This window comes from Loxodonta africana, chromosome 10 (assembly GCF_030014295.1).
Source record: "Loxodonta africana isolate mLoxAfr1 chromosome 10, mLoxAfr1.hap2, whole genome shotgun sequence".
In the NCBI taxonomy this organism is placed as follows: Eukaryota; Metazoa; Chordata; class Mammalia; order Proboscidea; family Elephantidae; genus Loxodonta; species Loxodonta africana.
The window spans coordinates 107,326,004-107,352,238 of NC_087351.1; the positions used below are offsets into that span (position 1 = coordinate 107,326,004).

Sequence of the window (26,235 nt, forward strand, 5' to 3'; positions counted from 1 at the left end):
TAACGCCAGATAGATTTCCAAAGTGGTTGTACCATTTTACATTCCCACCAGCAGTGTATGAGAGTTCCAATCTCTCCGCAGCCTCTCCAACATTTATTATTTTGTGTTTTTTGGATTAATGCCAGCCTTGCTGGTGTGAGATGGAATCTCATCGTAGTTTTAATTTGCATTTCTCTAATGGCTAATGATCGAGAGCATTTTCTCATGTATCTGTTGGCTGCCTGAATATCTTCTTTAGAGAAATGTGTGTTCATATCCTTTGCCCACTTCTTGATTGGGTTGTTTGTCTTTTTGTGGTTGAGTTTTGACAGAATCATGTAGATTTTAGAGATCAGGCGCTGGTTGGAGATGTCATAGCTGAAAATTCTTTCCCAATCTGTAGGTAGTCTTTTTACTCTTTTGGTGAAGTCTTTAGATGAGCATAGGTGTTTGATTTTTAGGAGCTCCCAGTTATCGGGTTTCTCTTCATCATTTTTAGTAATGTTTTGTATTCTGTTTATACCTTGTATTAGGGCTCCTAGGGTTGTCCCAATTTTTTCTTCCATGATCTTTATCGTTTTAGTCTTTATGTTTAGGTCTTTGATCCACTTGGAGTTAGTTTTTGTGCATGGTGTGAGGTATGGGTCCTGTTTCATTTTTTTGCAAATGGATATCCAGTTATGCCATCACCATTTGTTAAAAAGGCTATCTTTTCCCCAGTTAATTGACACTAGTCCTTTGTCAAATATCAGCTGCTCATACGTGGATGGATCTATGTCTGGGTTCTCAATTCTGTTCCGTTGATCTATGTGTCTGTTGTTGTACCAATACCAGGCTGTTTTGACTACTGTGGCTGTATAATAGGTTCTGAAGTCAGGTAAGGTGAGGCCTCCCACTTTCTTCTTCTTTTTCAGTAGTGCTTTGCTTATCCGGGGCTTCTTTCCCTTCCATATGAAATTGGTGATTTGTTTCTCTATCCCCTTAAAATATGACATTGGAATTTGGATCGGAAGTGCTTTAAATGTATAGATGGCTTTTGGTTGAATAGACATTTTTACTATGTTAAGTCCTCCTATCCATGAGCAAGGTATGTTTTTCCACTTAAGTATGTCCTTTTGAATTTCTTGTAGTAGAGCTTTGTAGTTTTCTTTGTATAGGTCTTTTACATCCTTGGTAAGATTTATTCCTAAGTATCTTATCTTCTTGAGGGCTACTGTGAATGGTATTGATTTTGTTATTTCCTCTTCGGTGTTCTTTTTGTTGATGTAGAGGAATCCAAGTGATTTTTGTATGTTTATTTTATAACCTGAGACTCTGCCAAACTCTTCTATTAGTTTCAGTAGTTTTCTGGAGGATTCCTTAGGGTTTTCTGTGTATATAATCATGTCATCTGCAAACAGTGATAACTTTACTTCTTCCTTGCCAATCCGGATACCTTTTATTTCTTTGTCTAGCCTAATTGCCCTGGCTAAGACTTCCAACACGATGTTGAATAAGAGCGGTGATAAAGGGCATCCTTGTCTGGTTCCCGTTCTCAAGGGAAATGCCTTCAGGTTCTCTCCATTTAGAGTGATATTGACTGTTGGCTTTGCATAGATGCCCTTTATTATGTTGAGGAATTTTCCTTCAATTCCTATTTTGGTAAGAGTTTTTATCATGAATGGGTGTTGGACTTTGTCAAAAGCCTTTTCTGCATCAATTGATAAGATCATGTGGTTTTTGTCTTTTGTTTTATTTATGTGATGGATTACATTAATGGTTTTTCTGATATTAAACCAGCCTTGCATACCTGGTATAAATCCCACTTGATCAGGGTGAATTATTTTTTTGATGTGTTGTTGGATTCTATTGGCTAGAATTTTGTTGAGGATTTTTGCATCAATGTTCATGAGGGATATAGGTCTATAATTTTCTTTTTTTGTAATGTCTTTACCTGGTTTTGGTATCAGGGAGATGGTGGCTTCATAGAATGAGTTGGGTAGTATTCCGTCATTTTCTATGCTTTGGAATACCTTTAGTAGTAGTGGTGTTAACTCTTCTCTGAAAGTTTGGTAGAACTCTGCAGTGAAGCCGTCCGGGCCAGGGCTTTTTTTTGTTGGGAGTTTTTTGATTACCGTTTCAATCTCTTTTTTTGTTATGGGTCTATTTAGTTGTTCTACTTCTGAATGTGTTAGTTTAGGTAGGTAGTGTTTTTCCAGGAATTCATCCATTTCTTCTAGGTTTTCAAATTTGTTAGAGTACAATTTTACGTAGTAATCTGAAATGATTCTTTTAATTTCATTTGGTTCTGTTGTGATGTGGTCCTTCTCATTTCTTATTCGGGTTATTTGTTTCCTTTCCTGTATTTCTTTAGTCAGTCTAGCCAATGGTTTATCAATTTTGTTAATTTTTTCAAAGAACCAGCTTTTGGCTTTGTTAATTCTTTTGATTGTTTTTCTGTTCTCTAATTCATTTAGTTCAGCTCTAATTTTTATTATTTGTTTTCTTCTGGTGCCTGATGAATTCTTTTGTTGCTCACTTTCTATTTGTTCAAGTTGTAGGGACAGTTCTCTGATTTTGGCTCTTTCTTCTTTTTGTATGTGTGCATTTATTGATATAAATTGGCCTCTGAGCACTGCTTTTGCTGTGTCCCAGAGGTTTTGATAGGAAGTATTTTCATTCTCGTTGCTTTCTATGAATTTCCTTATTCCCTCCTTGATGTCTTCTATAACCCAGTCTTTTTTTCAGGAGGGTATTGTTCATTTTCCAAGTATTTGATTTCTTTTCCCTCGTTTTTCTGTTATTGATCTCTAGTTTTATTGCCTTGTGGTCTGAGAAGATGCTTTGTAATATTTCGATGTTTTGGACTCTGCAAAGGTTTGTTTTATGGCCTAATATGTGGTCTATTCTAGAGAATGTTCCATGTGCGCTAGAAAAAAAAGTATATTTTGCAGCAGTTGGGTGGAGAGTTCTGTATAAGTCAATGAGGTCAAGTTGGTTGATTGTTGTAATTAGATCTTTCGTGTCTCTGTTGAGCTTCTTACTGGATGTCCTGTCCTTCTCCGAAAGTGGTGTGTTGAAGTCTCCTACTATAATTGTGGAGGTATCTATCTCGCTTTTCAATTCTGTTAAAATTTGATTTATGTATCTTGCAGCTCTGTCATTGGGTGCATAAATATTTAATATGGTTATGTCTTCCTGATCAATTGTCCCTTTTATCATTATATAGTGTCCTTCTTTATCCTTTGTGGTGGATTTAAGTCTAAAGTCTATTTTGTCAGAAATTAATATTGCTACTCCTCTTCTTTTTTGCTTATTGTTTGCTTGATATACTTTTTTCCATCCTTTGAGTTTTAGTTTGTTTGTGTCTCTAAGTCTAAGGTGTGTCTCTTGTAGGCAGCATATAGATGGATTGTGTTTCTTTATCCAGTCTGTGACTCTCTGTCTCTTTATTGGTGCATTTAGTCCATTTACATTCAGGGTAATTATAGATAAATAAGTTTTTAGTGCTGTCATTTTGATGCCTTTTTATGTGTGTTGTTGACAATTTCATTTTTCCACATACTTTTTTGTGCTGAGGCGTTTTTCTTAGTAAATTGTGAGATCCTCATTTTCATAGTGCTTGACTTTATGTTAGTTGAGTCGTTACGTTTTTCTTGGTTTTTATCTTGAGTTATAGAGTTGTTATACCTTAGTATTTACCCCTATTTTTCTAAGTAAAAACCTAACTTGTATTGTTCTATATCGTCAAGGCAAGCATTTTTTACTAGTTAAACTAAACTATTGTTTGATTTTCAGAAGACTTCAGGGGATATTTTGGGTTTAAGGTTTAAAGATTATCTCAGGGCAATAGTTTCAGGGATATTTTCTTTATGATATACGTTTTAAATACATGCAGAATTTATGTCTCTTGGTTGTATCTTAAAGAGGTTTTTACCATTCGTAGAAAGAGCTTTTTAGAAGAATATCTGAATACCATTTCTCAGGTATTTAGGCCACTAAATTACCACTGAGATTATTTTGGTAAAGCCTTATTGACTTAATGAATGCTGTGTCAAAAAGGTACAGTTTAAATATATCCTACTGATTTATAAGAGTACCAACATATCTTAAAATAAAGCTTCTGGCAACTCAGAGTCGGTCTAGTGCAACAGGTAATTTCATTGTACCGGCAGAAAGCTATTGCATGACCTGTCCCATGATTTTGTGCTGTCTCTGTTATTGCTATGATTATTAGTATTTTACCACTTACTTTTTTTTTTGAATAAAGTACATCACGCTCTCAGGTTACAAGAAAAAAATGAGGTCGAATTTTTCAGTATGTATTTAATAATAATCTCAAGACTTTCAGACTCAAGAAACGCACATAGAGAATCTTGTTTTAGCATAAGCATAATTAATATCTTCATGCATTTGCTATAAGATTTATTTAATGAAATTTTTGTTCTGGTTTTATATTTGCATTGAAATGATAGGTTTGAAGTTTAAAACTATTAGAAGTCATCAAAAGTCATTTTTCAAATTAACCTCTCTATTATTTATTAATTAATTTTATTAAGTTTATTATTAATAAACTAGGAATTCAGCTTATAATTCCAGATTTTAAATTTGTGCTTCCTTCATAAGCGCTGGTCAAGATATCCAAGGAACAAGTGTGATTGCAAACCTTCCGTATCTGATGCGACAGAATCCTTCTGAGACACTTCGGAGAGTTTTGCCAAAAGTCAGAGTAAGTTGATATGAAATCAGATTTGATGTTCCAGTTTTCCTCCTGTGGTGTTTTGTCATTGTGGGAAGAAAAAACTCAGAGCTTCTGATGACCTTTTGTGCTTAGTAATTAGCGAAGGAAGTTTTATGATGCACATTTTGGATTATGATGAAAATAGGTAGAGAAAGTAGCTGATGGGATCTTAAGTTGTCCTTAGTCATTTAGTAAAGTTAGTTTTTTAGTAGCTCAAAAAAAAATCTTACTTTTCTTACAAAATCATAGGTATTTTATTTGGGATTCTGTTGACTTAAATCTATATTAATAGTATTTCAGAAACATCTCTAATATAATTTAACTGATACTTCTAATGATGATCCTGGGGTGACTTGTGAAGAATAGTCAAATAAAGATTACGTTATAGTCATCACAATTTTAGTTTGAGATGTTTTCCTAAATTTCTTCAAAATCAGTTCCCCTACTATGAACAAAAATATTCTTTATATACAAAGGGTTATTCTCTATTGGAACTTGAGTTGACAAAACAGACAACAGTCTGTTTGTCCTCAGGGAGCTCACTTACTGCTGGGGTCAAGGAGTTCATATGCTAATGGGGATTCTAGGTGCTAACAGTGAGTCTTGTATACCTAGCTTTGGCTTATTATTTGGTTATACATTTTTTCCTCATCTATACACATGTTTATAATACTGTAATCATTAATGTGTTCCTGGGGTTTCGCTTTATATTTAGGTGTATTTAGCATGGTTCCAGGAGCCCTGCTGGTGCAGTGGTTTAAAGCACTCGGCTGCTAACTGAAAGGTCAGCGGTTTGAACCCCCCAGCTGCTCTGCAGGAGAAAGATGTGGCAGTCTGTTTCCACAAAGATTTACAGCCTTGAAAGCCCTATGGGGCAGTTCTACTCTGTCCTACGGGGTCGCTATGAGTCGGAATCGACTCCACGGCAGTAGGTTTTAGCATGGTTCCAGTTACTGTGATTTATGTCTAGGACGTGTGTACCATTGTTATTTTCAGAAATTTCCCACATGTCTGTGCAGGCAATATGAATTTTTTTACTTGTTACAATGGTGAATTGAGAAGATGTTTGTTTTGTCATGGTATGTGATTCCAAAATGAACCAAAGGGATACGGAACTATTATTTTCATTGTTGTAGAAATTAATGTAACACAACATTTGCTAATTTTATTTTTCCCAGAATCATGTTGTAATTTCAGTGGAATTAAGCCTACGCAGGCCAGGTTTAATTTCACATTCAACTTCAGTGATATTAGTGGGCCTAAGTTTGTTTGCATGACACCTGGAATGTCAGTTAAACAATCATAGAAGAGAATAGGTGGTTAGGTCCTCTTGTCTAAGGAGTTAATGTAAATAAGTCAATTAGATTTAAAGCTAAAAATATTGAGCGTGCCAAACACTCTGGTCAGCAGGCAAAGTCTGGTCTACAAGCAGCATCTTGGATGCCCCAAGTTTCATCAAGCAAGAGTAAAAGATGAGAGGTAGGCAATAGTGGCCTTTAGAGGCTTCCATCTCTAAATTATTTTGCTAATGGCTTCACAATAAAGGCAATTAAATAACAACTCCTAAAAGACATTAATTTCATGCGAGTGTATAAATTTTCCTACAGAAACTGTAAGGTATGCCTCAGTTATAGAAGGGAGGACTTTAATAAAACTTTAAAGTAATTAAGATTAATCTGTAATGCAGAAGATTGAATAAATGAATGGATATAAAGAAAATATATACTAATGAATGTGTACTAAGAAGATCTTCAATGTTGACTTACTCATTTCTTCAGTTAATCAACAAGTAGCCACTTACTCAGGAGCTACATTTATGAAGTACAAGATAGTCCCAGATTAGATTCTGTAGTAGGAAGGCCTAAAGACTATGAAAAAAAAAAACAAATGTAAGCATAGGACAGCATTTAATTGTGTGATTCTGAGGTATGTAAAAATGCTGAAGAATTGAGCAAATGAGGACTTTAAGGGGGCAACTCAAATAATAATGACTTTTGTAGAGAGTAATATATAAGGTAGGTGGCTAAACACTGAAATAACTTTATTTTGGATTATAAGACTTATATGTTCAAATCATCTTTAAATCATTGTAGTTGGGTACTGATAAGATATATTGGTACTCATGGTTAGCACCTTCTTTAATTCTGCCTTGCTTTTGTGAGTGGTTACTTTCAAGTGATAAAGCCATGACAAGATCTCAAATAGCCACTTTATTCACTTTTGCAATGGCAGTTATATCTTAGTTATCATTATAGAAGAGCAACCTCTTGTCCCAAAGTGAGCATTTAGTAATAATGGCGTTCTCATTCATTCGTAAGTATTTACTGAGTTCCTCCCATGTACCAGGCACCGTGCTAAGCACAGGAAAACAGGTGAACAAAACAGGGAACTTGCCCTCAAGGAGGATAGAGTCTAGGGGGGAAACAGACATTAAACAAGTAAACCACGCACACACAGAAAAGAAAGTTATTATTGTAATTTGTGGTAAGGCTGGGGTGTGAAGAATAGGAGGCTATGAGGTAAAGTAATGGCAGGGGCCAAATGTGCTTTGGAAGGAGCCATGGTGGCACAGTGGTTAAACTCTAGGCTGCTAACCGAAAGGTTGGTGGTTTGAATTCACCAGCCACTCTGCAGGAGAAAGATGTGGCAATCTGCTTCTGTAAAGGTTACAGCCTTGGATACCCTATGGTGCAGTTCCACTCTGTTCTCTAGGGTCACTGTGAGCTGGAATCGACTCTATGGCAATGAGTTCTTTTTTTTGCTGTGCTTTGGGAGGTCAAGGACAGCCTCTTTGAGGAGATGACTTCCAGCTGAAAACTCAAGGGATAGGAGGTAGCTGCCATTTCAAGAGTCGAGGAATGAGTGGTCTAGGCAGAGAACAGCAGATAGACCTAAGGTGAAAAGAGCTTGGTGGAACTGAAAGAAGCAAGTGTGGTTAAAATCCAGTGAATGCGGGTGGTTAGAGAGGTGGTCAGGGGCGAGAATCTGCAGGAGTTTGGTCTCATCCTCAGGATGGTGGAAAGCCATCAAAGACTTTTAGGTAGGGAGTGACATAATCCCATTAACATTTTTCAAAGATTATTTTGATTATTATCAATTACAGTATGGCAGTTAGGAAGCTACAACACTAGTCCTAGGGACAGTGGCTTGAATTGGGACAGCAAATTAGGACAGTGGAGAGTAGTGGGTGTACCCTGAGATACCTTTTTTGAGACCGAAGGAGCAGAACTTAATGGACTGGATGTGGGGAGTGAGGGAGGGAGTGCCGTAGTCATAGTGACTTCTGGATTTCTGCGTCGAGCATCCATGTGGTTCTGCTGGTTTTCACCATCTTAGTGAATGTACGGTTGTCCATGAGTGATTTACTTTTAGACAGTTTAAAGATACGCGCATAAATATTTTACACAAGAAGCTAATCATTTCCAAGACTTTTACCACATTTATAACAAGAGTTTCACGAGATCATAGAGCCCACCCTCTAACTTGTCTTTATCAAAGCTCATCTGAGTCAAGTGACATCGAAGATTTTTCTCACCTTGCCTATTGCACGATTTTCCCAGGAATGTTTTTAACTATTCATTTCATCCTATTAGCTGACAAATGGTTTTTTAAAATAGGTTGTTATTTTTACTGTTTTATAGATGAAGCGATTTAAGGTTAAACGTAACAATAGTAGAAACAGGATTAGAACTGAGCTGATGCATAGTATTTCTACAATTTGCTTTCTAAATTATATCCAAAGCAAACAGTGGATGATAATGCAGTTAGTCACTCATCTCGTTGCCTGTAAGTAAGAAGCTAAAAGGGAAGTATTTTGATCTCCAATATAAACTCCCTAAATATGAAGATACTTTCGTTTTAATATATTCTTGTTATAGCATTTAATCCTAGGGTATCCTTTGAAAAAGAAATAAATTTTTTCTAAAGTCTTTATTAGCTTTAATTATTTTTTCACAATATGTTAAGTTGAAATCTTAGATGCTAGATTTGAATATTTGATTTGAACTTCTACTATCTAGAAGCAAAATAATTTGATTGTCAAGATAAATTTCTAAGATACTATAGTCCTTTATAGAATTAAAAATACTAATGATATAACCATACTGTGTAGCATTGGTGACTCCTTTAACAAAGTGCAAAAAAGTCTACCCATTAAATTATTGAATCTATTTAATTTTATTTCACTTATATTTTGGGAACCAAACTGTATGAAATTAGAATTATAGAAAATTTGCCATGTCAAGCACTGATAAGTTAACTACCAAACGAAAAAAACTAAACCCAGTGCCGTCAAGTCAATTCTGACTCATAGTGACCCTATAGGACAGAGTTGAACTGCCCCATAGAGTTTCCAAGGAGCGACTGGGGGATTCAAACTGTTGACCCTTATGGTTAGCAGCCCTAGCACTTAACCACTATGCCACCAGGGTTTGTTAAGTTAACTACAGCTAACATGTATTGAGGGCTTACTATGGGTAAGGCATTATACTTTGTGAAACATTTTACACATTTTTATCTCAGAGCAAAGTCATGAAGCTAGCAAGGGGTATTAGCTTTGAACCAGGCAGTCTGATTCTTCAGTCCTCCCTCTCAGCTGCTATACAGCCTCCTTATAAACTGCCTGTAGTTTTAACAGGTACATAATGTGTACGTTTACTCTCAAGCCTTAGCGCTTCTAGCTATTAAAACAGCTTCCTCGATGGACCTGTTTCTTCCGTTTTTGCTTCCATAGCCCAACCAGCCAGAGAGAGAGATCTTTAGAAGCTTCAGTCATAGCTTATCACCTTCTTGCTTGAAAATTACTTAAGCACTATCTAGGCAAAGTAATGGCCCTCAGGGATGTCAGGTCCTTATCCCTGGAACCTGTAAATATTACCTTATTGAAAAAAGAGTCTTTATAGATGTGATTGAGTTATGGCTCTTGAGGTGGAGAGATTATCCTGGGGTATCTGGTAGGGTCCTAAATGCTCTCACAGGTATCCTTGTAAGAGGGAGACACAAGGAGACTTGACACACATAGAGGAGAATGTAATGTGAAGATGGAGGCAGAGAGTGGAGTGAGACTGTCACAAGCCAAGAAATGTCAGCAGCCACCAGAAGCTGGAAGAGACCAGGAGTGGATTCTCCCCTAGAGCCTTCAGAGGGAGTGCGGCACTGCCAACATCCTGATTTGGTCCAGTGATACTGATTTCGGCCTTCTGGCTTCTAGAACTGTGGGAGAATAAATAAATTTCTGTTGTTTTAAGCCACCCAGTTTGTTGTAATTTGTTATAGTAGCCACAGTAAATAAATACAAGTAGCTCCTCATTCCAGATAAAATAAAACTCCTTACCATGTCTTTAAATGACCCCATCTGTCTTTTTGACCTCACCATCTACCTTTTCTCTTTCTTCCAGAAGGGCAGAATCTTTGTCAGTTTGGTTTATAACTGTATTCTTAGAACCTAGAATAGTGGCTGGCAAGTAAAACCTGTTGCTATCAAGTCGATTTTGACTCATAGCAACCCTATAGGACAGAGTAGAACTGCCCCACAGGGTTTCCAAGGAGCGGCTGGTGGATTTGAACTGCCGACCTTTTGGTTAGCAGCTGAGCTCTTAACCACTGCACTGCCAGGGCTCTGCCTGGCAAGTTGTAGGCACTACAAATAATTTTAAAATGAGTTTTGATTGAATTTACTATTTGAGACAGTAAATGTCTTCTTAGCTACCTGAAAGACCAGTGACACATTGGTCTCAGCCATTGATAGCATTCTTGGATGAGAAGTGAAAATAGGATATCAATGCAATGGTGTAATGTTGATTTGTGTTCCTAGAAAGACCTTTTTCTTTTTGGAGGGGAGAGATGTATAACGGGGAAAGGATAAAGGAGATATAATTAACCAATATGAAATTGATTATTTGAGATTAGTGGATGTGTTCTAGCAGTCTTGTGATTCTGAAAAAAAATTTTTGATTTACTTTTATTAATTTTGCATGGCTTAATTTTTATCTATGGAAATAACTGCAAAAATATGAATTTCTCCCCCTGTGATTATTTATTAGAGTTTTTTATAGCTACAGAATATAGGTCAACTTTTTTTAAAAAGATCTTATTTTAAAAATTTTATAGAAAAGCATTTATTTTGTGAATAAAAAACTTAACTTCCTTTTTAAAGTCATATTTCAAGTAGCTCAGTTACATGGACAAATAATGTGTGGGATACCTACTGTTGGCCAGGCATTCTGCCTAATACTTTAGACTCATCCTTTTAAAAATCTTCGTAACAACCCCCCAAGCTGTATTTATTCTCATTTTATAATTACAAAAATCTAGACTTAGAAATGTTAAGTAATTCACCAAAAAAATATTCAGTGTTTGACTAGCGCTAGTTTAAGGGGTGAGCTCTACAGGCCCCACCCAGAGCACTGGGCTTAATGGAGCATCGAACGTGATATCTGTTAAAAAATTAATTTGACTCAAACATCATCAAAACTAAATATCAAATAGTTAGCATAAGTTTTTATATGTTGTTGTTTGTTGCAGTAGTCAGCTCCAACTCATGCTGACCCCACATGTGCAGAGTAGAGCTGCTCCATAGGGTTTTCAAGGTTGTGACCTTTCGGAAGCAATACTTCAGACCTGTCTTCCAAGGCACCTCTGGGTGGGTTCGAACCGCCAACCTTTCAGCTAGTGCTTGAGGGCTTAACTTTGCACCATCCAGGAGTCCTTAAGTTTATATCGATGTTCCCATACTATGCACCTTGGCGTAATGGAGTTAAATAGAGTGGTGTACTAAACCTTGCTGTAGAAAATACATCCTTAAGAAACTAATTACTGTTTATTTCTTATTGTTACAAGTATATTTTTATTCTTATTTTCTTCAATTTGTCAGTTTGTTATTTGAAATAAAGTAAATGGATAAGTAGGCTTTTTTCCTGGTGCTATTACATTAAATGGCGCTGCTGACGCCCTCTGCCCAGCATGGAAATATCTTCATCGGGCCCTGTGTTTGATTAGGAGTATTTTTGGGGAGGTTTCTAGGAAGCATGAAATTATATAATTTATTCTTATAGCCCACCAAGAAAAAGAAGGGGTAATCTTAACTAAAGGAATTAGAGAACATAAACAAATGATACAAATTGCTTTCTTGGACTTACAGCTCAAAAATAAAAGCACATTTATCTTCCTCGCTACAGGTGACATTTTCTAAGATAAGTTAAAAGTCCTTAGAAAAGCAAAGGATTTTGTAAAAGCAACAAAGTTGTACATAATAAGCAGAACATACTGTTCCAGACCCCCTACAGGCCACAAAAGCCCACAATATCGTACAGCACTCTATTGGCAGGCTTAGTATTTAGGGACACTGGTGTGAAGGAAGGTGAAGAAGTGAAATAGTTCCTATACTGTAAGGTTGATGGAAGACAGCCATCAGGGTCAGAATTAACCTCACTGGATTTTATGGACTAGGAAGTATTGAATTACATAATTTTTCCTTCCATTTCACTAAGAAAAAAAAAAAAAAGATATGCAGTATTAAGGAATTAGAAAGCATGAATAAATGATACAAATTACTTTCTTCTGTGGTTCATAGCTCAAAAATAAAAGCACATTGACCACCATGCATTTTTGAAAATAATATTTAGGTTGTGGTTTTTTCTTTTTGCTAACGTGTATTTGTGGTTAAGGACAGAATGGGTTAACATTACTAATTATTTTACAATGATAATTAAAGTTCAGTGGAAACATCTACCAAATACGTAGTTTTTTCGGGGCAAAGTTATGTGACCTAATATTCCTAATAGGTGTAAAAATACTGCATTTTGGTAAATTCTGGTAAAAGCAGTGCCCTCGCATGTGCTTCATAGTCATTCAGTCATACCTTGCTTGTAATGAAAATATGCTGGACCTTTTAGATTTCTTATTTAGAAAATCTATAATTTCTGTGATGATAGGATCACTAATATTTCTTGAAAATTATTTTTGACCGTAGGCATTTAAGCGATACAAAGGATCGTTTATAGATATTTTGATTTAAAATCCTTGCAAAATCATAAGGCAAAAAAAGATAGTCACATAATCTACTATAATAAAGACCTATAGTGTTTTATTGAAAACTTGATGAATTAACTAACTTTTTGCAGTGTAGTGAACTAGATATCCTAGAAAAATGTTCCAATTTAGATTATCCAGAACTTTTAGACAAAATATAACAAGTATTTTTTTAAATGTATAGCTAAGTAAAAAAAAAAAAAAAAAAAAAATTTTTTTTTTTTTTTTTAAAGTTTGTAAGAGACTTAAGGAAAATCTCCAGGGGTCAGAAACAAAGAGATGAATTCCACTTCCACTTAGAATGCAGGAAGCTGTAAGAAAACATTACTCCCATTCTAACACCAAAGGATAAAAATAGCTACAAAATCAGAGCTTTTCTTGAGCCCCTCAGACAGCTGATGTCACAAGGCAACCAAATGAACTGAATTCGAAGGAAGACAATCCTCTGAGGGAAGATGGGACATAGGGACACTTTAGCTTTTGGCAGAGTATAGGAGGAAGAAGAGTCCCTGAGTGGCGCAAATAGTTAAGCACTCAGTTACTAGCATAAAAGGTTGAAGGTTTAGTTTCACCCAGAGGTGCCTCAGAATCTGCTTCCGAAAGCTTACGTCCTTGAAAACCCTGTGGAGCAGTTCTATGCTGCACATGTGGGGGCCGTCATGAGTCAGAGTCCACTCAATGGCAACTATTGACAACAACAATAACAACAGCAATGACACTGAAGGAAGACGTAGCAACCACAAAAGATGGTTAGAAAAAATCAGCTAAAATTTTAACAAGTTATTAAAGGTTGCACTAGGATATCAACTTGGAATAACTCAAAGCTCCAGACACAAAAGACCTTTGCACTCCCTTGCAAACTCTTTTCCATAGGCCTTCACTGTGTGTTCATGAAAAAGTTCAGGGGGCAAGGCGAGAAGCTGGTGATTGGCTGCTGCTAGGGAACAGGAACATAATGTTGCCCACTTCCTCAGAACCTCTGCTTTATGAAGCAAAAGTCTGAGTTGCTGGAGGAGGAGCAGCAAACCTTACTTCTAAGGCCAGGTGAAGATCCACTGCTTCTGGGGAGTGGTAGAAGGAAAACTCAGCTGTTTCTGGAAGAGGTGTTAAAAAACCCTCCCTCTCCCAGGACCAGGCAAAGATCCACTGTTTGTAAGAGAAGGATGGAAGCAACAGCCTTTTGGCCCTTGGAAGGGGCAGGAGACTTTAGATCCAGGACCTTACACTGATGTAGAGCAGAGCTCTGCTACCAGTGGGGAAGGGATAAGAAACTGGATCCTTCCAGACATGCTCCGTAGATACAAGGCCATGGGAAACAGAGTAGGAACACTGAAAAATCTTACCTGAGGCCCGGACTCAGAGACCCTGCTTAAGACTGAGGCTAGATCAAAAGTACTAGATAGCCCCGGCCCCCACCATGAGCCAGAGCATGCAGTGATAACAGTAGTTAGCTGCTGGGGAAGAGACCAGGGTGTGGAGCGAGACCCCTCCTAAAAGTTGAGGGCAGAGCAGGGACACTGAAAAAAATCCTTTTGCATCTCAGGGCCCACTTTTAACATAAGGTAACAGTGGCCCACTGCAGGAGGAATTTGAAGCCTGTGATGCCATGAAGGTTCCCATGGTGACAACATGACCCAAACCCAGTTCAATCACTCTACTAGACTGACTCAACCCCCTACACTACACTTAGCATACCCATTTCTGGGCATTAACACTGTTACCTCAATCAAAAATCACTAGGCACGCAAAAATAAGGGGAAAAAAACCCAGTTACCAAGATAATAAGCAATTAATAGGTCTAGTATCAGAGATGACCCAAATCAGGCAGAGAATTTAAAAATAACTGTGATTAATATGTTAGGTGGTAACAATAAAATATAAGCAAAATAAGTTGGTTAAGGTACTCTTAAAACTTCTTCAATAGTAAGATTGCAGTTTTTCTTAATCGTTTTTCAAGTCAGTGTCATCAGATGTCATCTGTGTTTTCTCACATGTACTGTCATCATGAATCTTGGTAACACTTCATTTCCTTAAAAAGTGCTTTATTTTGCCTTTGAAATTTTCTTCCAAGAGACTAATTCCTATTCTGTACATTTTGATGCTGGTATTTTCTTGATTTTACCAGAAGAAATCAAAGATTTATAGACTAGAATCATTCAAATGGTCTTCCATGGCAATTTGTTAACTGATAACTTCAAGATATTGTAGTTGTACACTCATTTCAACATTTAAAATGCTTATTTAATATTCTGGATAAGTCCAATCTATATTCCTTTGGGTTGAACACTGTATTTTTATGCAAATAACATGCACCTTCTATGTTTGTTTCCCAGTCGCTCCCCCCATGAGGTATTTTCATAAGTGCTGCTATGCCAATTTTTTTTTACATGTTGCTGTAAAAAATTAGTATAGTGCACTTACAAAAATACCTAGCGAGAGGAGGGCGTGGTTGGCAAGTGTAGAAGGTGAGCGTTATTAGTGTAAAAATGCGACACTACTATTTGTATTCCCTTAAGCTCTCTTTCATAGTGGCTTGTTTCCTTATGTGTTTTATAATTTTGATCTATAGGCTCCTGTTTCACTGATCTTAATGTGAGAAAATTCTGAGATACCTAGTTGAAATGGAATTTTTCTGGAGAGTCTAACGTTAGCTTCTTCTGGACATGCCAAATCTGGGACTGCGTTAAATTAGTATCTCAGCCATTAGTTTCTCCTTTTTTTCTAACTTAACCTGTAGTTTCGTGAACCCCCCAGGTAGAGAATGTAGAGAGAGATAAGGTCCTGTATTTAGAGCTTGAGAACGTGAGGAAGAACCTCTCAGGAAAATGAGAAGAAATCAGTGATGAAGGAGGGGAACGAGAAATAATGTGGTATCCTGAAGGCTAAGTAAAGAATATATTTTATTTTCATTTAAATTGGAAGGTTGTAAGTAAATTAAAATATAGAATGTGTATTTTTGGAAATTGCACACAGGGAGTTATATAGTCTTGTCTTTTGCCGGAATGTTTGGATGCAGCATTGTTTGGGCATAGGTAGTCTGCTGTGAATTGTAATTACTTTGCTCATTGTGGAGCTCTGGTGGACACAGTGGTTAAGAGCTGTGGCTGCTAACCAAAATTTGGTGGTTCAAATCTACCAGGTGCTCCTTGGAAACACTATGGGGCAGTTCTGCTCTGTCCTATAGGGTCGCTATGAGTCAGAATTGACTTGACGGCGGTGGTTTTTTTTTTTAAAACTCATTCTGAGTATTTTTAAAGAATTGGCATTCTCTTGGGGATTTGTGAGTACCAAATTCTCCAGTTAATATGCCGCAAGTTTCTAGGATTTTATATTATTTTGATCATTCTTGTCCCTTGATTTTTTAAGGTTAAAAAAAAATTATGAAGTAAAACATAGAAAAGTGCACAAAACATAAAATACAGTTCACTGACTTATGACAGAATGCATATATGTCTGTGTTAACTACCACCCAGGTCAGGAAGAACATCACCAGCAGCCTATAAGCCCTTCTTCTGTGCTTTTCCAATCACTGTCCCCTCCTCTCCCAAAGATAATTAACCACTGTGCTGACTTTTCTTTTAATTGAGTCCTTGGCTTTTTATTATTATGTTTACCACTTAAGCATATATCTGTAGTTTTGCCTGCTTTAGAACATTTTATGTGTATAGACTCATACAGCATTTCCAAGATTGCTCATGAAGATGAGCACATTTTTTCTGTATTTACTGGCCGTGTGGTGATTCTCTTTTGTGAAATGCCTGTTTAAGTCTATTGTTCATTTTCCTGTAGAGTTGTCATCTCTTTCTAATTGATATACAGGATTTCATTATATTTTTCTGGATCTAAGCCCTTTTTTTGCTTATGTGTTGAAATATCTTCTTCTACTTTGTGGTTTATCACAATGTTCTAGGTTTTTGTTTTGATGGGATTTCATTTTTGAATACAATCTGATACTCTGTATTTTAATTGGAACATTTAATCCATTTATGTTTAATGTAATTGCGTGTATCATCTTACTATTTGCTTTTTTTTTTTTGCCACCTGTTCCGTGTTTCTTTTTCTCTCATTTCTTTCCTTATCTTGAACTGATTAAGTAGTTTTATTATACATTTTCCCCCTTTCTATTAAAATTTTTTTTTTTTATTAGTTTGGAAGTTACATATAGTTTTACTTTTCTTTTTTTAGTGACCTTAGACATTACAACAAAGACACTTAATCAAAATTTGGTGTTTATTGGCATTTTTACCCTTTTCTTGGTTATATAAGGACCTCACAACACTTAGGCTATATTTAATCCACTTCTGACTTATTTGTATTGTTGTCAGATATTTTAATTGTTTATATATTTTAAGATAAACAGTTTATTATTGTTAATGTTTTATATGCTGATGTTTTGTATAGGCACTATTTATTTAGATTTTACCACATACTTGTTTATTTATTTATTTTTGCCTACATATCTCTGGCTTTCTGTTTGGAATCATTTCTCTTGTGCCTGAAGAACACCCTTCAGTATTTCCTTCAGTTCAAATCTGCTGACAAATTCTCTCAGTTTTTGTTATTATTAAAATGTATTTCATATTAATTTTGAAGAGGTATTTTTAATGCCATAGATTTTACGTTGTCTCTGTATAAATTTTGTTTTCTTTATCTTTCTTGGCATATGTAGAGCCTCTTGAATCTGTGGCTTATTTTCTTTTGTCAATTTTGGAGAATTCTCAGATGTTACCTTTCAAATATGGTTTTGCCTTCTTTTTCCTGTTCTTCCAGGACTCCAATTTCACATATATTGTACCTTCAGTGTTTTTTACTTTCCCCCTTCTATTTTCTGTTCTTTTTTCTCTTTGTGTTATACTCTGCATGTTTTATTCTAATCCATGTTCCAATTCACTATTTCATTTTTGTACGATCTCATTTTGATTATTGTATTTTTCAAGTATAGAATTTCTATTTCATTCTTTTAGGAACCTGCCACATTTTTTTTTAAATCTTAAATTTTTCTATTGAAATTCTCAATTATGTCTTTTATCCTTTTGAACCAGACAGAAGGTAAAAGTATTTTGATTGACTAAACAGAAAGGCTTATTTCCACTTGCTTATAGAAATTTGCCAGACTTATCCATTGCTGGTGCCCCCCCAACCCCAAACAGCATAATTTTCTTTATAAAATATTTAACTAATTAAATATTGCTAGAATGGATCCTTTGGAATGGCTACTTATAGCTATTGCATCCATTAATACATACTTCTTTGATAAGCAGATCCTTTCTTTGCAAAGTTTTAAATTGTTGCTTATTTACAGTTTTAAGTCTGCATTCTGAAATTAGCTATGATTGTAGTTTGTTATATGTAAAAATGATTTAGCAGGTAGTTCAGCGAGAACCTCAGTTATTAAAGCCATGGTATTGAAATTTGTGTGTTAAATTTTTTTTATGGTTGTGCTTGTGATTTTACATGGCAGTATATTTTCACTGTATATGTACAGTAGTTAAATGAGAGCATTAGTACAGGTTTTCCCTGCTATCTGAAAGTAGAACGTTCCTATGAAACCTTTCGTAAAGTGAAATGGTGTAAAGAGCAGAAGCAATTACCATTAATTTACATGGGAAAAAGTTTTTTGAGCTTTCCCAGACCCCCAAAATGACCTACCAAATCATACCAAATAACAATAAAACCTAAAATAACAGTAACATGTAGTAAAAGCAGGAATGATATAAATACACAACCTGTGTACGGTAAAAATGTATGTAGAGTGTAGTTTCACTTACCAGAATTGGGAATACAGTGAGCACGCTGGAGGGCTGAGAGGTGGTTTTGGTGATGATGATAGCCCCAGTAGCCTAGCTGGCAATGGCACATGGGGCTGGGTTGAAGGACCTGGGTTCAGATCCCTCAGAAGAGGGGCATTTATGTTAACAGCTTGCCTGAGGGATGAGTCCTACAGTTAGAGAAATGCACAGGGGATGACAAGTTGAGGATGGGATCTCATGATGTATGGTGTGTTTACACATCATCAGGCATTTGATTGATTGTGGCTGGGTCATTCAATAAGGGTGGAGTATGGAGGAGCTTGGTTGAGCCAGTATGGCGGGATGATGCTAGATGCTAAGTGTAGTTTCTGGGACAGCTTGGCGACCCCAGTCTTGCTGCTCAGGGTCCCCACTGCCTCTTTAATGGCTTGCTGCAAAACAAACGCGGAGTGCTATTTCCACTCTTCGTAAAAACAAAAATCCTCTTCACATTTCTTGCGGTTAGCTAGTGAAGATAGGTACTAATGTAGGTCTTTTGTAAAAGCAAAGTGCCACAAAGTAAACTTTTAAAAAGTGGTGGATACCTGTATTGGGATTTCTTTTACAGAAAGAGACCTCAGTGTACTTTTATGTGTACTTCCTCATGAACCTTGCTAATCACTGAAATACAGATTTAAAGAAAGGTAAAACTTACCTCTTTGTTATTCCTGTTTGTTGTCTCCACGTTATTTTTCCTCTCAGATTTTGATTTTTCAGTGTTCTCAACTAGTTCTCATGCCCTTCATTTCAGTGTGGAATGTGGCAATTAGGAGTAGGGAAAAGAATGTAGTATCATAGTCTTAGAATTGGCATGTTCTGCTTATTCATATTTAACTCGGTTTTAAAGTCTTTTATAAATATAATTTTAAAATGAAAAGAGTTACACAGTGTTATTGCTGGTTACTGACACCCCCACATTTATGACCTTCAAAACCCCAAATATTTTATTATGTCCTAGGTCTTCCTATTTTAATTTTTTAAGTAATTTAAGTAATGAATTTTTTAATTCATTACTTAAATTACTTAATTTCAAAATAAGCAGTTATGGTATCTCTAAAAATATAACCTCCTCAAAGGTACTTTGTAATTTTAGAGCTCCTTTACCTTTACCAGCACTGTTTCTGGTAAATTTGTTTACTAGTTCTATTTAATAGGTTTAGTTTCAAAATGCGTGAGTCCAAAATATTTGCTGTTTTAGAATAAGTCAGTGATTGATTTGATGCTTCTCTACTTTGTGTATCCTAAAGAGAAATCTCTTCTAGGTGGACATAATGCAGGTTTATTGGAGATAGCTAATTCCTTCTCTGTAATGAATATGTTACACTGTTTCACAAAATGTTCTTTTGCCCCATTCCGCCAACCAAAGAATGAATTTAAACACAGAATTATCTAGCACATTTTTCTTCCATGAGTGGGATTTTTTTTTTTTTAAAACCTGTACTATTACTAGTACAAATGTACTATTAACTGATTTATGAAATGTTTCATTTCATTTTTGAGGAATTCAGGTTGGGATGCCAGCCATACAGTAGCATGTAAGAGGAACAGTAACTGGCATTAAGGCATGCACTGAAGCAATAGAGGAATTTACTTTTCAGTGTCTTCCAAGGTCCATGAGGATGCACACTTATTTATCCAGAGAGTATGGACCTCACATATGTTTGTCCCGAGGGTGTGACTCTGTGGAGGAGAACACTTACTGGTAAGTATCAAACCCTTATGGCATTATGTTTCAGAGAATATGTTTAGAAATCAGTTGATTTTTAGCAGTGATAAAATCTCTTAGTCTGTGCTGGTTTCTTAACAGTGGACAGTCCCAGATGTTGAAGTCAGCACAACAAGAGAAAAACCCAAATCCTGATAAGACTTGAGGATTTTTCGAAAATTAAATGCAAAATAGTTGGGGCAAATGTTGCTGCAGGAGTGAAGACTAAGTAATACAGTAAGAAGATAAGACGCTGGAGAGCTTCTCATGTTCCTCTTTTGCATAAAGTTTGCATGTGCTCAAAAACCAGGACTTTACTGACTTTAAAAGGGGAAAGAATTACATCTCTTGGAACTTAAAACAGCAGACTCATGTGAACCGGAATGTACATTGTGGCCCTCACAATTTATTCTAATATTTCTTTGCAAAGCCCTTTCTGTTTCTGAATAAAATCTGTGTCTTCTGAAATCTGTAAGTGATGTATATATACTGGCCACATCAAATCTTCTAAAAGTGTTTTCCAAATCCAAAATTGTTAGTGTGGAACAAATATTTGTTTCGGAAACATTAAAAAAAAAAAGGTGGGGGGCAGGGTGGGATAGAAAGAGAGGGCTGATTTCAGCGACCAATTGCTATTTCTGTTTTATGTCTTAACATTCCTTCTCTTTTTCTTTCAGCCAAGAATTCTTAGGATATTTATTGATGACTGGTTGAAAAACTTGTAAAATTTTTGTGCAGTGTAATACAAAAGTTTAAAACAAAACAAAACAACCACCAGCCACCTTAACATGTTTTCTGGGAATTGAGCTTATCACATAAATACTTTGCCACTCCCAGATCCCCCACATCGCCATTTGAAGGCGAGGATTGATTTAAACCAAGTTTTAATAAGCGATGAATGGAAGTATAGAATCTGTAAGGAAGAAGTCAGTGCTTAAGAGTGCTTTGGCATCAGGCTGAATATTAGCTTGCTGGCCTTCAGCAAAATACTTGATCTCTCTGAGTCTGTTTCTTCTACTATAAAATGACCTATGGGATAATGTGTGTTATTTCATGGTACTATGACTGGTGGTGGTCACCATGTTGAATCGAAAGAGTCTAAGTACATGGTCTAAGTCATGGTCACATAGGGGCTGGGGTGGAAGGTGACAGGAACATTTCCTTGTCATGATAGAAAAAGAATTGAGAATGCATTTCTATGTGGTCAGTTTTACTTTGCTTTCTGCCTAAATCCCTAATGCATAAGACTGACCTCAAAATCTCTTGAAGACAACTTTTAGGAGGTGAGGAAAATACATGTGAAGTGAGAGTGTGTCAAGAGCAGAAACTTTAGGTGAAAGGGTAAGAGATACCTGGTTATTCAGTAATTACTGAATGCCTACTCTGTGCTGGGAGTCGGGGATATAGTAGTGAACCACGCAGATAAAAATTCTTGCACTTATGAAGCTCATGTTTAGTTATGGGAGATAGACAATAAACAAATGAATATGTAGTATGTTGGATGATGGTAAGTGCTATGGAGATAAATAAACCTGTAATGGGAGTGGTGAGTGCCGGGGTCAGGGGGCTGGTTTTCAGTTTAAGACAGGGTGATCGGGGAAGGCCTCATTGAAAAAGTGTTATATAAGTAGAAGCTTGAAAGAAGTCAGGGAGCCAGCCATGTGTACATTTGGGGAAAGAGGGAGGGAGTGGGATGGGAAACTACTGGAGGGTTTTGAGCAGAGAAGTGACGTGATCTGAATTATTTAAAAAAAAAAAAAAGCTCTCTGGCTTCTGTATAGAGAATAGCTAGTAGAGGAGTAATGATGGAAGCGAGGGACTAGTGGTAAGACTATTGGGATAATCCAAGACTGGATATGATGGTGGCTTAGACCAGAGTAGTTATAGTGAAGGTGATAAGTAGTCAGATTCTGGATATATTTTGAATGTAGAGCCTTTGGGATGCATTGATCATCTGATTGGGAGAATGGAGAGAGTTAAGGATGACTCCAAAGTTTTTGAGCTGAGCAACAAGAAGAGTAGAGTTGCCATTTACTGCTTACTGAGATGAGGAGGATTGTAGGAGGAGCAGGTCTGGGGGAGAGATTGGTTCAGTTTTGGGCAAGATAAGTTTGAGATTCCCAAGGGTTAGATAGAGAGGAGAGAGTTGGATGTACAGTGGTCATTATTAAAATGCTCATTTTGCACAATAAGTTGGTAAGTCATAAAAGTTCTGTTTGAATGATTTACTTAGAGCCTTTCTAGTACTTTCATATATAGTAGCTTATTGGAATGTTTATAAAATCTCTGTGAAGGTGATACACATATTATATATTAGGTAACAATTCAGAAAGGTTAATTTTCCTAAGATCACAGACGTGAAACTTGTTTTATGGCTCATCTATTATAATTAATAGTACTATATAACTTATAAAATAGACATATAGGGGAAATTTTCATAATTGCCATAGTTGATTAAACAAAGCAATACTTTAAGATACCTTTATTTTATTACATGTGCGTGCGTGTGTGCACGTGCGCGCGCACACGTGCTTACTTCTAGAGAAATATAGGTAATATCTTTGAGGCTTGTTAATATAGGTTTTTAGGGGTTTTTTTTGGTCTCTTTGGTATGTAGAAAACTAATTTTCTAACGTAGATTTTAACTTTGCATATGCAGTTTACAGTTCTTTGCATGAGGAATGGAGATGACTGAGTATCATTTTAAAAAAATGTATTCTGATATTTAAAAAGTTCTTTTAAAAACAATTTCTATCATGGTAATTTATATTCTTTTTTTTTTTTAGTTGTTTAAAGGGGGAAAATAAACCTATTTTTGCAATCTTAAGTGTATTGCTTTTTTGTATTAAGTGTATTGCTTTTTTGTATTAGAATTGACAGTATTTGTTTTTTGAAGCAGAAAATAATGCAATCACATGTGATTGTTGGGGCTTTGATGTTAATGTGCTGGGTAGGATGACAAACTGTATAATACAGTCAGCAAAATAGAAATTGAGATATATCAAAAACACCTAGTCTATCATTTAAATGTTTATGTACTGTTTATATTTTTCATTCAGTAAAGCACGTGGAATGCTATCTTATTTTATAAATTCCTAAGACATTTAAATTTTATGTGGTGTTGTGAGTAAAATGAACAATAGATTAATATAGTTTTCTTAACTAAAGTAATAAGAGGAAGTATATATCTTATAAGGTCTTATATTAATGATTTTGGTTTATATAAACATGAATTTTTTAAAAACGGTAATTTCGGATCTCTCATCTGTGTAACTAGCGAAAGCTTTGTGATTACAGGAAGTCCTGCGTGTTGCAGGGGTGGAAATGCAGTTAGCGGCTGCGGCGTCGTTTCTGACCATCCTACAGGAAGAATCAGTGTCAATTCACGCCTATGCCCACTCCTTCCTACAAGTCATTCTACTGCATCTGGAGCACAGGGATGTAGGTAAGGGGACTGGCGTGTTCATTATACACTTCCGTATTGTTTCCTGTATGTGGGCTATGATGTTGTTTGAATCCTGTTAGCCTGATGAAGGAACTGAATGAGACCATGCTGGCAGAGAGTTGGTCAGTGCTGTGACTGAAAATAGCCATGGCTGTCTCTTTCTAAAAACTTCAAAGTTCAGTATCTCTGAAAGCTGAAGACCCATTAGTTCACCTAAGGATTAGTATACTTCCTTATTATTTTTTTTTGCTTTACAGCATTTATGTTTATAGTATTATCATTCAATAAAAATGCACTGTTTGAGTTAGATACACTCCAAATATTATTTTTTTAAGTACAAACCAGTAATTTTTCTAGACGTTGGCTAAGACAAAAGAGAGAAACTTTTTAGAATATCAGTAAAAATAACTATTCTCGTTTAATCATTGTTATTGTAACTATTAACGGCTGAGTTGAAACTGAATTTGTGAGCCCTTTAATTTAGCATGTTATATCTGTGTCTATCAGGTGTCAGTAATGCATGGCTGGAAACTCTTCTGTCTGTAATAGAAGCATTGCCAAAGGAAACCCTAAGGCATGAGGTAATAATAATATACCATACATATCGGTTAATAGTAATGTCAGTCATTAGGGTTTTTTCTTTCTTTCTTTCCAAAATGGTGTTTAAAAAAAAGAGTAGTTATTTCCCATTCCAAAAGCAACACATATTCATTGTAGAAAATTTGAGTAATACAGAAAATAGAAGAGAAACAATCCATGGTTCTGCATGTTGTCAGCCACTTTGAGCATTCTGTTGCATTTCCTTTCGGAGTTTTTTCTCTGTATATGGTCGCTGTTTGCCACGGTAGTGATCATACTGAATTTATATCTGGTTGTTTTTCACTTATTTTAAACTCATTTGGTAATGGCTACAAACCGCTTTACCTCTTTGTTAAACATTATGCCTGTTTTCAGTATTTGCCTATCAAAATAAAGGTATAAATGAACATTCCTGTAGAGCTTTTTCTCTTTTTCAGATAATTTCCTTAACGGTAGCTTCCACAAAAGGGAAATTACTGGTTAGAGAGCATTAACATTCTTAAGGCTCTTGACCAGCAATATGTGAGAATATTTGTTTCTCTGGACTTTTATAAGCAATGAATATTCCAATTTAATTTGATGGACCAAAAACGAAATTACATTTTAATTGCAATATTTTATGTGCTTGAATATTTTTCTATATATTATACTTAAACTGGGCCTATTTCTTTTTTTTTTGGAATTGTTTGATCCAAATTGTTTGATCCTATCCTTTCATTACTATTTTTATATACTATTAAGATTTTCAATCCTTCGTTATATTCGTTGCAAGTACTTTTCTCTGTTTGTCTTTAAATTTTCAACAGTGTTGGATATACCCTTCTCTAAAGGTTTTAGAAAATTAAGATGAGTAGGAAAATGGACAGGAAATTTATCTTCTAATGCAGTGTTTTTGCCTCCCTCATGTGTCTTTCTTTTCAGATATGTCATGGTTGAAACAAACAGTTAGTAAAGTGTTCTCTAAGGATTTTATTAAGTGTCTTTATCCTCATAGTTTATGATTCTATCACGGTGCCAAACACTTGCTTGAAAATGGGAAGATTCATCCAGTTGTAAGGTTATTGGTGTAATTGATGCCAAACAGCTGGATGATTATATATATATGAGCATTGACTATAATGTAGATATGTATTATTTCTATATTTTGAAGAACACTATGCAGTTGAAAGTAATTTTTACTCTAAAATGCCATCTAATTATTTAAAATGTGATTTTTAAGATTTTAAATACACATTTTATTTTGAATCTTTCAATTTTAAATTATATTTATCAATATGCAGTCAGTAATTCTGGCTACTTTGCTGAAAGGAAATAAACCAGTTGACCCTTTTATTAGAGCCATAGAATTTTAGAACTTGGGCCTTTTTGAGTGCCCAGCATATACATAATATAGTATCAGACTAGGGTTGTTGTATTTAAATGATAATTAATAGAATTCATTTGAAGCTGTAATCTTTTGCATCCCTTTAGGATAAATGTAAAATTAATCTATATGAAATAAAAATAAAATTCAAGGCATCTGGCAATTAATTTGCCTTTTTCTTTTGAAAATGTGTGTTTCAAAATTATACTTAATACGCATACAGATCACTGCAGAATTCTCCATAAGCTTTAATTCAATTATTTTGGTTCCTCATTGTTTTTAATTGTGTAATTTGTCATCATCTTTACCTTAATAATCCAGAAAGCAAAAAAGATCATCCAAGGTATGAATCACCATGTACCTCAAATTATAATTCATGTTTTTAAAAAACATTTTGGATATTGTAATATTCTTTGAAGAAAATAGCTGATATTAGTGTCAAAAATGTATAAAACTTTGTGAATTTGCTCTCTAAACCTTCTCTTTTTAGATTTTGAATCCACTTGTTTCCAAGGCACAACTATCCCAAACAGTGCAGTCTCGTTTAGTTAGTTGTAAAATTTTAGGAAAATTAACCAACAAATTTGATGCCCTTACGTGAGTATTTGTATGTAATTTCTTGTCTAT

General features: G+C 35.6%; 1 protein-coding gene across 3 annotated transcripts in view; it reads left to right on the plus strand.

Annotated features, from left to right (window-relative positions):
• The window catches only part of PPP4R4 (protein phosphatase 4 regulatory subunit 4), a 139,417-nt gene that overhangs the window by 35,571 nt on the left and 77,611 nt on the right, over positions 1 to 26,235 (plus strand). Inside the window, exons 3-6 of one of the 3 annotated variants that reach the window (XM_003408846.4) lie at positions 4,585 to 4,687; positions 23,519 to 23,666; positions 24,174 to 24,247; positions 26,099 to 26,205. In XM_003408846.4, coding sequence (XP_003408894.1) covers positions 4,585 to 4,687; positions 23,519 to 23,666; positions 24,174 to 24,247; positions 26,099 to 26,205 — 432 coding nt within the window. Of the gene's footprint in view, positions 1 to 4,584; positions 4,688 to 20,114; positions 20,219 to 20,323; positions 20,454 to 23,518; positions 23,667 to 24,173; positions 24,248 to 26,098; positions 26,206 to 26,235 lie in introns of those variants that run through there. The other 2 variants (XM_064292912.1, XM_064292913.1) reach the window with 2 other exon arrangements.